At 43.6% G+C, this 13,306-nt stretch overlaps 1 protein-coding gene across 1 annotated transcript in view; it reads left to right on the forward strand.

The window, feature by feature from the left end:
• Window positions 1–11,589, forward strand: part of LOC311226102 (uncharacterized protein) — a gene marked incomplete at both ends in the record, with an annotated part of 28,474 nt that extends 16,885 nt beyond the window's left edge. The window contains 5 exons of the mRNA XM_084311477.1: window positions 2,003–2,116; window positions 3,294–3,340; window positions 6,184–6,360; window positions 8,858–9,008; window positions 11,126–11,589. Coding sequence (XP_084167603.1) covers window positions 2,003–2,116; window positions 3,294–3,340; window positions 6,184–6,360; window positions 8,858–9,008; window positions 11,126–11,589 — 953 coding nt within the window. The remainder of the gene's footprint in view (window positions 1–2,002; window positions 2,117–3,293; window positions 3,341–6,183; window positions 6,361–8,857; window positions 9,009–11,125) is intronic.
• Between the last annotated feature and the right edge of the window lie 1,717 nt (window positions 11,590–13,306).

The raw sequence follows: 13,306 nt of genomic DNA on the forward strand, positions 1-13,306 counted from the left end.
CGCCTGCGCAGTAGAATCAAGAAGCGATGGGGGCGGCGCCCCTCCAAAGCGCAGACCCCTGACGCTGAAAGATCGCACCGCGCAGGTGGAAAGATGCGACGGCTGCTACCTCGAGTATCGGAGGGGACTCGTGCTATGTATGGCTTCGTCCACATTGCAGCCGGCTTGTGGGAGGCAAGAAACAGCGTTCGAGACAGGGGAGGGTTGAATTGGACGATACGAAATTGGAATGGGAGAAAAATAGAAAATGGGAGAAAAAGTGGATAAAAAAAATGGATTTGAAGAGAAAAGCGCTTTTCTCAGACTCAAGGACACTGTACAAGGAGAGATAAGCTATATAAAAGAAAGGGTAAAAAAAAGTATATATGTGTATAGTAACAACGGGAAAAGAATAAGATAAATAAGATAAAAAAAAGGAAGCAAGGTGCTGTCAAATTGGATAAAACGGTAACAAGAAAATTAACAAAAAATTAAAACAACGGGATCTGTGGCTTAAAATAAAAGAGTCAGGGGGTGGGCCGTGTTGCGTGAAGAAGGCAAGTGTGAACCGGTGGGTTTTTAAAAAACAGTATATATAAAACAGTATCTGTAAAAAATAAATAAAAAAGTATAATTTATATAATAACGTTTTTTTTTTTTTTTTTTTTTTTTTTATGCACTGGTATCGGATACGTATCGGTATCGGCCGATACCCAAAGCTTAGGTATCGGAATCAGATCGGAAAGGAAAAAATTGTATCGGAACATCTCTAGTTTTTAGGTGGGTTTTGGATGGACGTTTATTTAGTCGATGGACGTTTATTTAGTTGAATCAGTAATAGCTTTGTTGTGACAGGCGTGATGCACTCTCTCTGAGCTCAGTGGAAGTTGCAACGTGTTTCCTACCAGCGTCGGTCCAGTGATTCTGCACTTCCTGTTTTAATCATTGAAGTCAGTGGCTCTACCAATAGCCAGAGAGCTTCCTGACATGTTTGTAACGGCTTACTTACAAAAAGACGTATGCTTCAAGATTCAAGATTCAAGAGTTTATTCATCACACACATACCAGGGCATACAGTGAAATGCGGTTGGCCATGCCCGCTACGATTGTGCAATAAAACAATAGTAATAGTAGTAATAATAATAAGATACCTAGAATAGACATGATAAATAGACATGTTAATAAATCACATGTTAATAAATCACGCTTTGATTACACACGACAGCTTCGGGGTGATTTGAGAGGAATCTATGTTATCCAGTGCCTCATCTTAAGAAGATTATCTTACCATCAATTCACACGAGGCACTTGAAATGTGTCTGTCTGTTCTAGATACACAGACATCGTCCCGTAGTAGACCCATACACATGTGCTTTTATTCAGCGGGGTCAAAGCGCGGGGTCGCCCACAGTGCAGTGCTCCCTGGAGCCCCCCGTGGTAGAAGTGTAAACTACGGATGAGTTGTTCGCAGTCAACCAGCACCTGCTAACGGGTCTGACCCTTTAGCTCAGCTGGTTAGTGTAAACTACAGTCACCCAGCACCTGCTAACGGGTCTGACACTTTAGCTCAGCTGGTTAGTGTAAACTACAGTCAACCAGCTCCTGCTAACGGGTCTGACCCTTTAGCTCAGCTGGTTAGTGTAAACTACAGTCAACCAGCACCTGCTAACGGGTCTGACCCTTTAGCTCAACTGGTTAGTGCGGCCGCCTGTGGATCCGATGGTTCCAGGTTCAAATCCACTCGGTTACATTGGTGACAGCGGTGGGATCTCACTGCCCTGTGAATCTGTATCCAGGTTCACGTAGAAATGGGGGTGGGATCTCAGTGCCTTAACCCCTGGCAAAGTGCACGCAGGGACAAACGAACGTGCAAGTAGGATGCTGTGTGTCAGGCTGGGGGCTCAGTGAATGAAAAGTAAATATCGCTATTCAGTAGTGATGGACATAGAATCATTTATTATATCGCAGTGTTCATTTATTTACTGACATGTCACAATTTCTCTCTCTCTCTTTCTCTCCTTAGACACCAACGAATGTGAATTAGGAATATGTGTCCATGCCCACTCGTGCCGCAACCTGATTGGTGGATACCTATGCGACTGCCTTCCTGGTTGGGCGGGGCCGAACTGTGACATCAGTGAGTATAGCAGGAGTAGGAGCGGAGAAGAGAGAGAGAAGATAGATGAGAAGGAGGAGAGGAGAAGAGAAGAAGGAGGAGAGGATAAGAGAAAGGAGGAGGGGGGAGCAGAGAAAGGATGAGGGGGGGGCAGAGAAAGGATGAGGGGAGAGGAGAAAGGATGAGGGGGGCAGAGAAAGGGGGAGGGGGGAGCAGAGAAAGGAGGAGGGGAGAGAAGAAAGGGAGAGGGGAGAGGAGAAAGGATGAGAGGGAGAGGAGAAAGGATGAGGGGAGGGGAGAAAGGAGGAGGGGAGGGGAGAAAGGAGGAGGGGGAGCAGAGAAAGGATGAGAGAGGGAGGGGAGAGAAAGGGGGGGGAGGGCAGAGAAAGGATGAGAGAGGAGAGGAGAGGATGAGGAGAGGAGCAGAGAGGAGAAGGAGGAGGAGAGAGAAAGGAGAGGGAGGAGAGGAGAGGAGAGAGGAGGAGAGGAGGTGGAGGAGAAGGAGGAGGGGGAGCAGAGAAAGGATGAGGGGAGAGGAGAAATGAGGAGGGGAGGTGGAGAAAGGAGGAGGGGGGGCAGAGAAAGGAGGAGGGGGAGCAGAGAAAGGAGGAGGGGGAGCAGAGAAAGGATGGGAGGAGGGGAGAGGAGAATGGAGGAGGGGGAGCAGAGAAAGGAGGAGAGGAGAAGAGAAAGGGAGAGGGGAGAGGAGAAAGGAGGAGGGGAGGTGGAGAAAGGGAGAGGGGAGAGGAGAAAGGATGAGGGGAGAGAAGAAAGGGAGAGGGGAGGTGGAGAAAGGATGAGGGGAGAGGAGAAAGGAGGAGGGGAGGCGGAGAAAGGATGAGGGGAGGGGAGAAAGGAGGAGGGGGAGCAGATGGGTTTTGTGGCAGGTAGTTGAAGAATGAGGAACCTCAATGGTTTGTGTTTAAACAGCATTTTCCCTCAGGCTCAAAGCCCACATGTGCCCTGTATCATTTTATAGGGTTAATTAACCACATCAATCATCGTTCATAGGGTATCACTGGAAGACATTTGAGACAGGGCACTTAAATGTCCACAGGCTTGTACGGCCTTTGACCATCGTTTCTGAAACACTGTTATGATAACACTGTATTCCATGCTCTATATTCTATAGTAGATATACTATATGAAGCGCGCCCGCCCACTATCTAATGTTGTCGTTTTGTCTGTGATCTCACAGGGAACAGTAGCTGTCAGGGCTTGTGTCTGAACGGAGGTCTCTGTGAGGTGAGTAGTCTCCATCATGTGGTCTCCTTCACCTCTTCTGTCCATACCTGTGTTCCTACTCTCTCTCTCTCTACCCTCACTCTCTTTATCTCTCTATTTCTCTCTCTACCCCCTCTCTCTCTACCCTCACTCTCTTTATATCTCTTTCTACCCTCTCTTTCTATCCATACCCTCTCTCTCTACCCTCTTTCTCTCTCTCTACCCTCTCTCTCTACCCTCTCTTTCGCTCGACCCCCCCCCCCTCTCTCTCTACCCTCTCTCTCTTTCTCTCTCTCTCCCTCTCTCTCTCCTCTCTCTTTCTAACCTCTACCCCCCCTCTCTCTCATCTCCCTCCCCCTCTCTCTCTCTCTCTCTCTCTCTCTCTCTCTCTCTCTCTCTCTCCCCCCCCCTCCCCCCCCCCCTCAATGTACAGTTTTGCTTGTATATACAGTGTGCCCCCCCCCCCAACCACCTCCAATGTAGATTACCCAGTATGGTTGTCAATATCCCAGTGTACCCAACCCCCCCCACCCAACCTCCTCCAATGTACAGTTTCTACGTCAAATGTATATACTGCCTTTTCCTGACTCCTTCTGTATCACAAACAGTACTGTATTTGCAAATCTGGTATGTCATAAATGTATAGATGTAGCAGTACTGTATGTCATGTATGTCATATATGTCCTGATGAATTGAAAATGGGGGACCCTGATGTAAACAAGACGAAAGTCTTTCTCTGGTCTGCATCCCCTTAACAATTGTGTGTATTGAGCTGTACTGTATTGTACCCATTCTGCAATCTGTTAATAAAGTTTTCAATCAATCAATCAATCAATCTCTCTCTCTCTCTCTCTCTCTCTCTCTCTCTCTGTGTCTCTCTCTCTCTCTCTCTCTGTGTATCTCTCTCTGTCTTTCTGTCTCTCTCTCGCTGTCTCTGTATCTCTCTCTCTGTCTCTCTCTCTGTCTTTCTGTGTGTGTGTCTCTCTGTATTTCTGTGTGTGTCTCTCTCTCCCCCACAATTTCAGAACAAATAATAAAAAGGAATGAATTTAATTCTGTACAATTTAGTAAAAATCCATGTATCTGTCTGTGTGTGTCTCTCTCTGTCTCTCTGTCTCTCTCTGTCTCCGTCTTCCTGCGTCTCTTTTTAATTGTGTTCATCTCTGCTCCCATGAGTGCACAAGTGCTCCATGAATATGTGGGGCTGTTTAAACCCAGCTGTCTTGACAAACCCCCTATAGTAGAGATCATAGGCAGGGATTTGTCCAGAACCAGACGAGGTCTTATAAATATTTAATTTCAACCCTTTATTTGAACTCGAAAGGCAACTGAGGTTTCCCTCATTTACAGTCACATCGAGTGTACATATACAGAAATAAGCTAAGGAAAAGGCATATAAAATCACACGGCATACAAATTCAAATACAAGGCGAGGCAAAAGTAAGGATAACAAATCAATTAAACAGAGGGGAGAATCTCAAGCTTTAAGGACTGTTGGAGTTCATTCCACGAGCTAGAGGGGCATCATAGCAAAATGCAGATTTACCCTGTTCAGAGCAAACTCAGGGGACCTTAATGAGGACCAGCCAGTCACTAGAACGGGTTCCATAGGTTCCGAAAATTCCATTCCAATAATGGTGTGTAGTGTAAGGAGGTAGCTTACCAATAAGGGCCTTAAAAATGAACAAATACCAGTGTTTGTTGCACCTCTCCATCAGGACCAACAAACCTTCTCATAAAGGACACAGTGATGAGTGTCGTATCTATCATTAGTGATGAATCTGAGGGCAGAGTGATTCAAGATTCAAGATTCAAGATTCAAGAGTTTTAATTGTCACGGCATACAGGTATACAATGAAATGCGGCTGGTCTTGCCCGCGACGATGTGCAATACAGTGGTACAACATATAATAGAATCCAATAAAATACAGTGGTACAACATATTAATAGAATCCAATAAAACAGTGCAATAAACAGGTACATGGTGTGCCATCTCGGTATCTGTACATTAGTATTTACAGAGCATATAGGACATGCTAGTTAGCTTTAGTAGTGCAATACACTGTTCCTGATGTTATACTATTTTAAGTGGCCTTTCCTCTGGCCATAAGTGTGCGTGTGTGCGGCATGAGTGTTAAAGTGGCTGCTAGTGTGTGAGCGTGCTCAGCGTGCGTGTCGTGTATGTACTTGTGTGTGGATAGTTCAGTTTCTGTGTCTCTCGATGTTCATTGTTCAAGGCTCTGATGGCCTGGGGGAAGAAGCTTAGCCTAAGCCTCTCCGTCTTAGTCTCTAGAATTCGCAGGCGTCTGCCTGACCTCAGCAGCTGGAACAGGCTGTTATTGGGGTGGTGGGGGTCTTTCATTATCCTGCAGGCTCTGGATTTGCACCTCTTGTTGTATAGAGCCTGCAGGGGAGGTAGCGCAATACCCGTGGTACGCTCGGCTGAGCGCACCACACTCTGTAGGGCCTTCTTGTCCTGTGCCGTGCTGTTCCCATACCAGGCAGTGATGGATCAGATGAATCTGATGGACAGATTCCAGGAATTTAAGGCCGCAGCATGCCTATAGATTACATCACCATCGTCCAAGACTCGTAAGAAAACTGCTTCGACATACAGTATCATGTGACTCTCCAGGTCTAAGATAGGATTCTGGGGAAGAACTCTAAAAGAACTCACACCTGAAAGGGTTGATATAATATTCAATCAATCAATCAATCAATCAATCAATCAATCAATCAATCAATCAATCAATCAATGCTCTCTCTCTCTCTTTCTCGCTCTCTCCCTCTACATCTCTTTGTGTTGTTCACATAAGTAATCTAGACAATAATTGTCACATAACGATCGACATCGTTCCCCTCAGGACTTGATGTCCGGCTCCAGGTGTCTGTGTCTTCCTGGTTTCTCCGGGAAGCACTGCCAGACCAGCCCCGGTCCCTGTGACAGCGCCCCCTGTCTGCACGGAGGACAGTGCGTGGAGAAGGATGGGCGGACCGCCGTGTGCAGCTGTCCTATGGGCTACTCGGGCGTGTTCTGTGAGGTTGGTATATTCTACAGTATATTTACACTTACATTTAGACATTTAGCTGAACCGCTTTTATCCAAAGCGACTAGCGAGTCAGCAGGAAGGAAGGGTACAACTCTGGCAGCTAAGGGTCAGCAACGTTGTTTGTCAAACAGTGTCAGGCTGACCCCTATTAATCGATTAGTCGACTAATCGGTCGAAAGGAGCCGTAGTCGACTGGCCAACCTCTTAGTCGAATATAATAAAAAAAAATATAAAAAAAAATATTAATTTATATATATATATATTTTTTTATCATTCTTTCCAAAAGAAAAGAGGTATAGAAGCGTGGCTAACACTAATGGCACGCATACCAGAGGCTAACTGCCTACGAAAACAGGCACAGAGGCACTGAAAGAGGATTTCACCCATCTGATGAACACACTAGACTAGACAAATATCAAGATGTATCCATCAGTGGACCAATTGCATGCTTTTGCAGAGAACAAGAAGCCTTCAGTCGACTCCTTCAGACATTAAGCACCCCCACAGCCCAAATGGAATGAGAAAAAATGTAAAAAAATTTAATAAAATAAAAAAGGTTTAAAAATATTATACTTTTCTTTTAACCTGTTCCCCCCCACGGGGTCGGTACCGACCCCTTTTTGACATTATTATCATATATTAATATTTTTATGAGTGATGCAATAAATTTGCGTTTTTAAAATCAAACGTTTTCAAGTATTATTATCACTACTATGTCACAAATACATGTAGAATGTAAAACGTTAGGTTGGCAATAGTTTAGCAATAGGTTAAAAGTGAGTTTTTATCATTTTAAGTTTTTATTGTTCAGTCGCGTTTTTGACGCGGAACCGGAAATGGAAATGTTGAACCATGGGAATTGTAGTTTTTTGGCGGCCATTTTGAAGATCGCCTCGCCAGCTATCTGCCAGTGTCGGAATTTCTCAAAACTACACTTCCTGTGGTCTGCTATGGACGTTCAAAGTTCGGCGTTCTGAAGGAATCATATCAATAATTGTTATGATTCGCGATAATAAGCTACAAAAGGTAACGTTTTTGACAAATATTGAAACGCAGTCAGTTTCTCCACACTATTGTAATCATGTAGGAATAATTAGATCTGAAATTAGTTACAGAATGATTACACTGTGGGAGAAATAAAAAAGTACAGTCGATTACATTAAATATCTGTATATGTTATTACGCATGCCTGGTGATACTATATCCAAATTGAACTCGGCCATTTGAAAGATACTATATGTATATATATATAAATGTGCGAATTGGCTATAATAAGGTAATGTATAAGCATATATTCTATATTCTATAATAATATTTCAAATTGCATTGGTCCGGATGGGAGAATTCAGTACTGTATATACAAAACCTTCAATTTTATCATCTTCCCTTTATTAATTTCCTTAGATCTTTTGTACACATGATCTCAAGAGGGTACTGAATTAGCTCAGTGACAGTTTTTTAAGTTTGGTCATTATTATCATGGTTTTATTCACTGTCAAAGATGAAAAGAAAAATCATAATTAATATTTTCCTTTGTTTCATCAGAATTTAAGCAAGCCTAGTAATAGACACAATATTTCTGACACTGAGAATACATTCATTGAGGTCCATAGATGTTCCTAGATACCAAGAATATGCAAATAGCCCTTGTAGAAGTGGAGCAATATTCCATTTACCTAGGTATACATTTTATGCAGATTTTCACCTGGGGTGGAACAGTCGACCAATAGTCGACTAACGGCAAATTTTGGCCAATCCTAGTCGACCATCCAAATCCTTAGTCGGAGACAGCCCTAAACTTGAGTGCTACAGTCTTGAGTGCATACTAGTAGTAAAGACATATTAGCATAGTAGGTAGGTAGTAATATAGGCACGGTAGATTCCTTAGTAGCAGAGTGCATACTAGTAAAAGACGATGGTTTTTTTCCTTTAAAAGAGCTATTATATGGGAGCTAGCTAAGCGGTATGACTCAATAGAACATTTAAAAGTTGGGAAGAGATTGAATTTCAGTGGGCTGGATACGATCAGATAAGACAGTATGAAGTTACCTACTCGTGCTATCGTCGTGTGAGAACGCTATCACTGAAGTAGCCAAACCAGTAAAAGAGCTACAGACTATTGAAATGTTAAGAGATATTAACCCTTTCACCGCCGCACTACCAAAAAATGGTTAACCCTTTCACTGCGACAATACAGAAGGTTAACCCTTTCACTGCGACAATACATACAAGGTTAACCCTTTCACTGCCACGCGACAAAGGGTTAGCCGCCCTTTCACCGCCACATTACAGAAAGTTAACCCTTTGCTATCACACTACAGACAGTTAACCTGTCTGTAGTAGTGTGATAATAAAGGGTTAACCTTCTGTAGTGTGGTGGTGGTAGTGAAAGGGTTCAAATGATGTGAGAAGGGCAGACGTCTCAGAAGCACCTTTGTGACTCTCTGACACTGATGGTCATCATCGTCCTCTCCTTCCCTCGTTCCAGATAGTGCTGGATCTGTGTGACCCCAACCCATGTGACCAGGGAGTGCCCTGTCGGAGCACGGACGGAGGGTACATGTGCGCTTGTCCCGAGGGTTACTATGGCAACAAGTGCATGAGCTTTAAGGACGCCTGCCACGGTCAACACTGTCCAGGTATGGTGTGTGTGTGTTTGTGTGTGCATGTAAGAAATGTACATGTACATACAGTATGTACATGTACGCTATCTGCATATAACCCTGCATATAACCCCTCTATATACTTACTTATACACCTACAAATAACCCATAGCTTTGTATGATAGCATTTCGTTAGCCTCATACGATAATTGCCTAAGTAATATTTTGGGCAAATTGAGATGTCTGCCTAACTGTACTCTCCTCACACTGCTGCATCGTCCTGGCTTAGGGCCTATGTCCTCGGTCAATCGGAACGCTTGTTACGTTAAAAAAATCCCCATCTGCTTAACTCACTCATGTGACTTGTGCATTTTAACGTTACACACACAGATGGCGATCGCATGACTTATAGGCAAGTATAACAACTGCCTTAGTGTGTGACATGTATAGTATGTATGGAGGAAAAAAAGGCCTAAATCGCGACATATTTTGTTTAAAAGTCACCTTTTTTTGTTACGCAATGGTTGTTGTGTTTTTGTATTTTTGCAAACTTGTTGATACACCTTGTGGAACTTATTTTCAAAATATAAATTTAAAAACTCATACACATTTGCTGGAAAATTAGTTCTTTTCCAAAAATAGTTCTTTCTTCTTTTCCAAAAATCTTTCTCGTATGAGGCTAACGATTTACAATAATACTGTATATACATATATATATATTCATTCTCACCACATATATACCTATCCACACCTGTCTGTACTTACCTGCACATAGTCCCTTACTATATCTATATCTGTACATGTCCTACTCCTACTAGTTACACTGCTGGCCAGTATGACTACTACTGCCATACTGTCTTTACACCTGTATCACTGTACATATTATACTACAACTCTGTACATACATCTGATTAGCACTACACTCAGTAGTACTCATTTGTATATTTTGTACCCAGTTTAATCACCTGTATACATTGTATATTACTGTTGCACTTTACTTCTACATTTTCACTCTGGTTGTAGGCCAAACTTCTTTTCGTTGTACTGTACTTGTACTGTACTGCTGTATGATGACAATACATTTGAATCGAATCGAATCTAACCTAACCTAATCTAATCTAATCTAACCTAATCTAATCTAATCTAATCTAACCTAACCTAATCTAATATAACCTAATCTAATCTAACCTAACCTAACCTAATCTAATCTAATCTAATCTAACCTAACCTAACCTAACCTAACCTAACCTAACCTAACCTAACCTAACCTAACCTAACCTAACCTAACCTAACCTAATCTAAACTAATCTAATCTAACCTAACCTAATCTAACCTAATCTAACCTAATCTAATCTAACCTAACCTAACCTAATCTAATCTCATCTCATCTCATCTAATCTCATCTAATCTAACCTAATCTAACCTAATCTAATCTAACCTAACCTAATCTAATCTAACCTAACCTAACCTAATCGAATCTAACCTAATCTAATCTAATCTAATCTAATCTAACCTAATCTAACCTAACCTAACCTAACCTAATCGAATCGAATCTAATCTAACCTAATCTAATCTAACCTAATCTAACCTAACCTAATCTAATCTAACCTAATCTAATCTAACCTAATCTAATCTAATCTAATCTAACCTAATCTAACCTAATCTCATCTCATCTAATCTAATCTAACCTAATCTAATCTAACCTAATCTAATCTAATCTAACCCAATCTCATCTCATCTAATCTAATCTAACCTAATCTCATCTAATCTAATCTAATCTAATCTAATCTAATCTAATCTAATCTAATCTAATCGAATCGAATCGAATCGAATCTAACCTAATCTCATCTCATCTAATCTAATCGAATCTAATCTAACCTAATCTCATCTAATCTAATCTAACCTAATCTAATCTAATCTAACCTAATCTAATATAATCTAACCTAATCTCATCTAATCTAATCTAATCTCATCTAATCTAATCTATTCTATTCTAACCTAATCTAATCTAATCTAACCTAATCTCATCTAATCTAATCTAATCTCATCTAATCTAATCTATTCTATTCTAACCTAATCTAATCTAATCTAAACTAATCTCATGTAATCTATCACATCACCACCTCTGACCTCTGACCCTCTCTCTCCACCAGGGGGCGTGTCGGACGCAGCCCGAGGCGCGGTCAGCCTCTACATGGTGGTGGTGGGCGTGTCCGCGCTGCTGACCGTCTGCGGCTGCGCCGCCTGCGCCCTGCTGCTCTCGCGGCTGCACCGGCGGCGGCGGCGGAAGAGGAAGCAGCAGGGCGGCCCGCAGGAGGAGGGGGGCATCAACAACCAGCGGGAGTTCGTCACGCTCATCAGGAACGACGTGGAGCGCCCCTTGCCCCTGCTGCCCCCCCACGCCGCCGCCGGCCCCCACGCCCACGCCTCGGCCCCCGCCCCCGTCCCGCGCTGCTGCGAGGAGATAGAACTCGCCCTGCCCCCCTCCCCCGCGCCATCGCACCCCTCCCCCGCGCTGAAGCCCACGGCCCACGGGCCCAAGCTGGACATCTCGAACCGCGAGAGGGAGAAACTCAACCGCTTCCACTACGCGGACAATCAGGAACTGGAGGTGTGACCTTTGAACTCGCTGACTTCTGAGGAGTTTTATTTTCCTTTTTTTTTATTTTTTATTCTTTTTTTAATTATTTTGCACCCTTCACACTCGCTCCAGCGTCTGGCCGCGTCATCGCTGAATCACTTCCTGGTCCGACGGCGACGGTGACCCCTATCCTCCCGACCTCTCCGACGCGTGATCTTCAGGAGCTGCGGTGGCCGTTGGACGACCCTGTAGGAGCTAAACGTTCAAACTAAGACCCACCTGCGTCGTCAGCTCGGAGCCCGCTTTGAAGACTTTGAAGAATCGCCAACGAGCAGCGCCCCACAGAGACTGGCCTCGAGGTCTGTGGCTGTGTGTCCCGCGGCTGTGTGTCCCAGTTATTCACTGTTCTCCTGGGGGGGGGGGGGGTGATTGACTACTTACAACAGGAGCTAGGAGCCTCCAGCCCCCAGGCCCCCAGGAGTCGTTGATGCCCCGTAACTGATAGATGTTCCTGCTTAGACCGTCACTGCAACCATGGGGGGGGGGGGGCGAGAGAGCACCGGATGGATGAGTTTATTTAACACTTATCTGTGTGTGTGTGTGTGTGTGTGTGTGTGTGTGTGTGTGTGTGTGTGTGTGTGTGTGTGTGTGTGTGTGTGTGTGTGTGTGTGTGTGTGTGTGTATGAGAGAGAGAGAGAGAAAGGGAGATAGTGTGTGTGTATGAGAGAGAGAGAAAATGAGATAGTGTATGTGTGTGTGTGTGTGTGTGTGTGTGTATGAGAGAGAGAAAAGGAGATACAGTAGTGTGTGTGTGTGTGTATGAGAGAGAGAGAAAAGGAGATAGTGTGTGTGTGTGTGTGTGTGTGTGTGTGTGTGTGTGTGTGTGTGTGTGTGTGTGTGTGTGTGTGTGTATGAGAGAGAGAGAAAAGGAGATAGTGTGTGTGTGTGTGTGTGTGTGTGTGTGTGTGTGTGTGTGTGTGTGTGTGTGAGAGAGAGAGAGAAAATGAGATAGTGTGTGTGTGTCTGTGCATGCGAGGTGTACATAAAGATGAGTATTATGGAATGTGTGTTGCCAAGGGCGACGAGAGTGAATGAGCGTCGGAACGAGAACGAGCACCTGAACGTTAATTGAATCGGTGGATTGAATAATAATTATGGGAGGTCCTTTAGAAAAAAGGAAATAAGAGTAAAGTGAAGTACCATTGTTGTCCAGAGGGGGGAGCATCCTGCTGATCGGAACTTGGAAGACATGGCGTAAAAAAAACGTTTGAGAAAACCGATTTAAAAACTCTACACTGTGCCTTTGGAGATCTGCTCGGGGTCCTATAGATGTGTTCGGCAGAGTAACGATGACTTCCTTATACGTTATGTGATTTGAAAAATGTGCCATATTCTCCCCCCATTTTGTTTTCTCGTAAAGCGTACAAGTGACCGTACGTACTCAAATGTAACGTTAGTCGTATAAGCTTTGATCGTTAGGTTTCATCAACATACTATTTGATTGAGAGAGTTCTCTGTGGTCTTATTTGTTAGCTAACGTTAACTAGCTAACTCATCTAACTTAAAAAGAATGTTGTCCTTCACAAAATCAACTGCTCGACTATTTCAAAAATAATATTACAGTCCTTAAATTACATACGCCTTGTGCCATGAGTTCTGTCGGTTTGTTTGTAGTTAGTGTCTTGCTATGGAGAATTTATTTGTTTGTTGGGTTAGGACCGGGGTGCTGTGTTGTGTTGTTTTTGTTTTTGTT

Source organism: Notolepis coatsorum, assembly GCF_963971535.1.
Source record: "Notolepis coatsorum genome assembly, chromosome: 1".
Taxonomy (NCBI): domain Eukaryota; kingdom Metazoa; phylum Chordata; class Actinopteri; order Aulopiformes; family Paralepididae; genus Notolepis; species Notolepis coatsorum.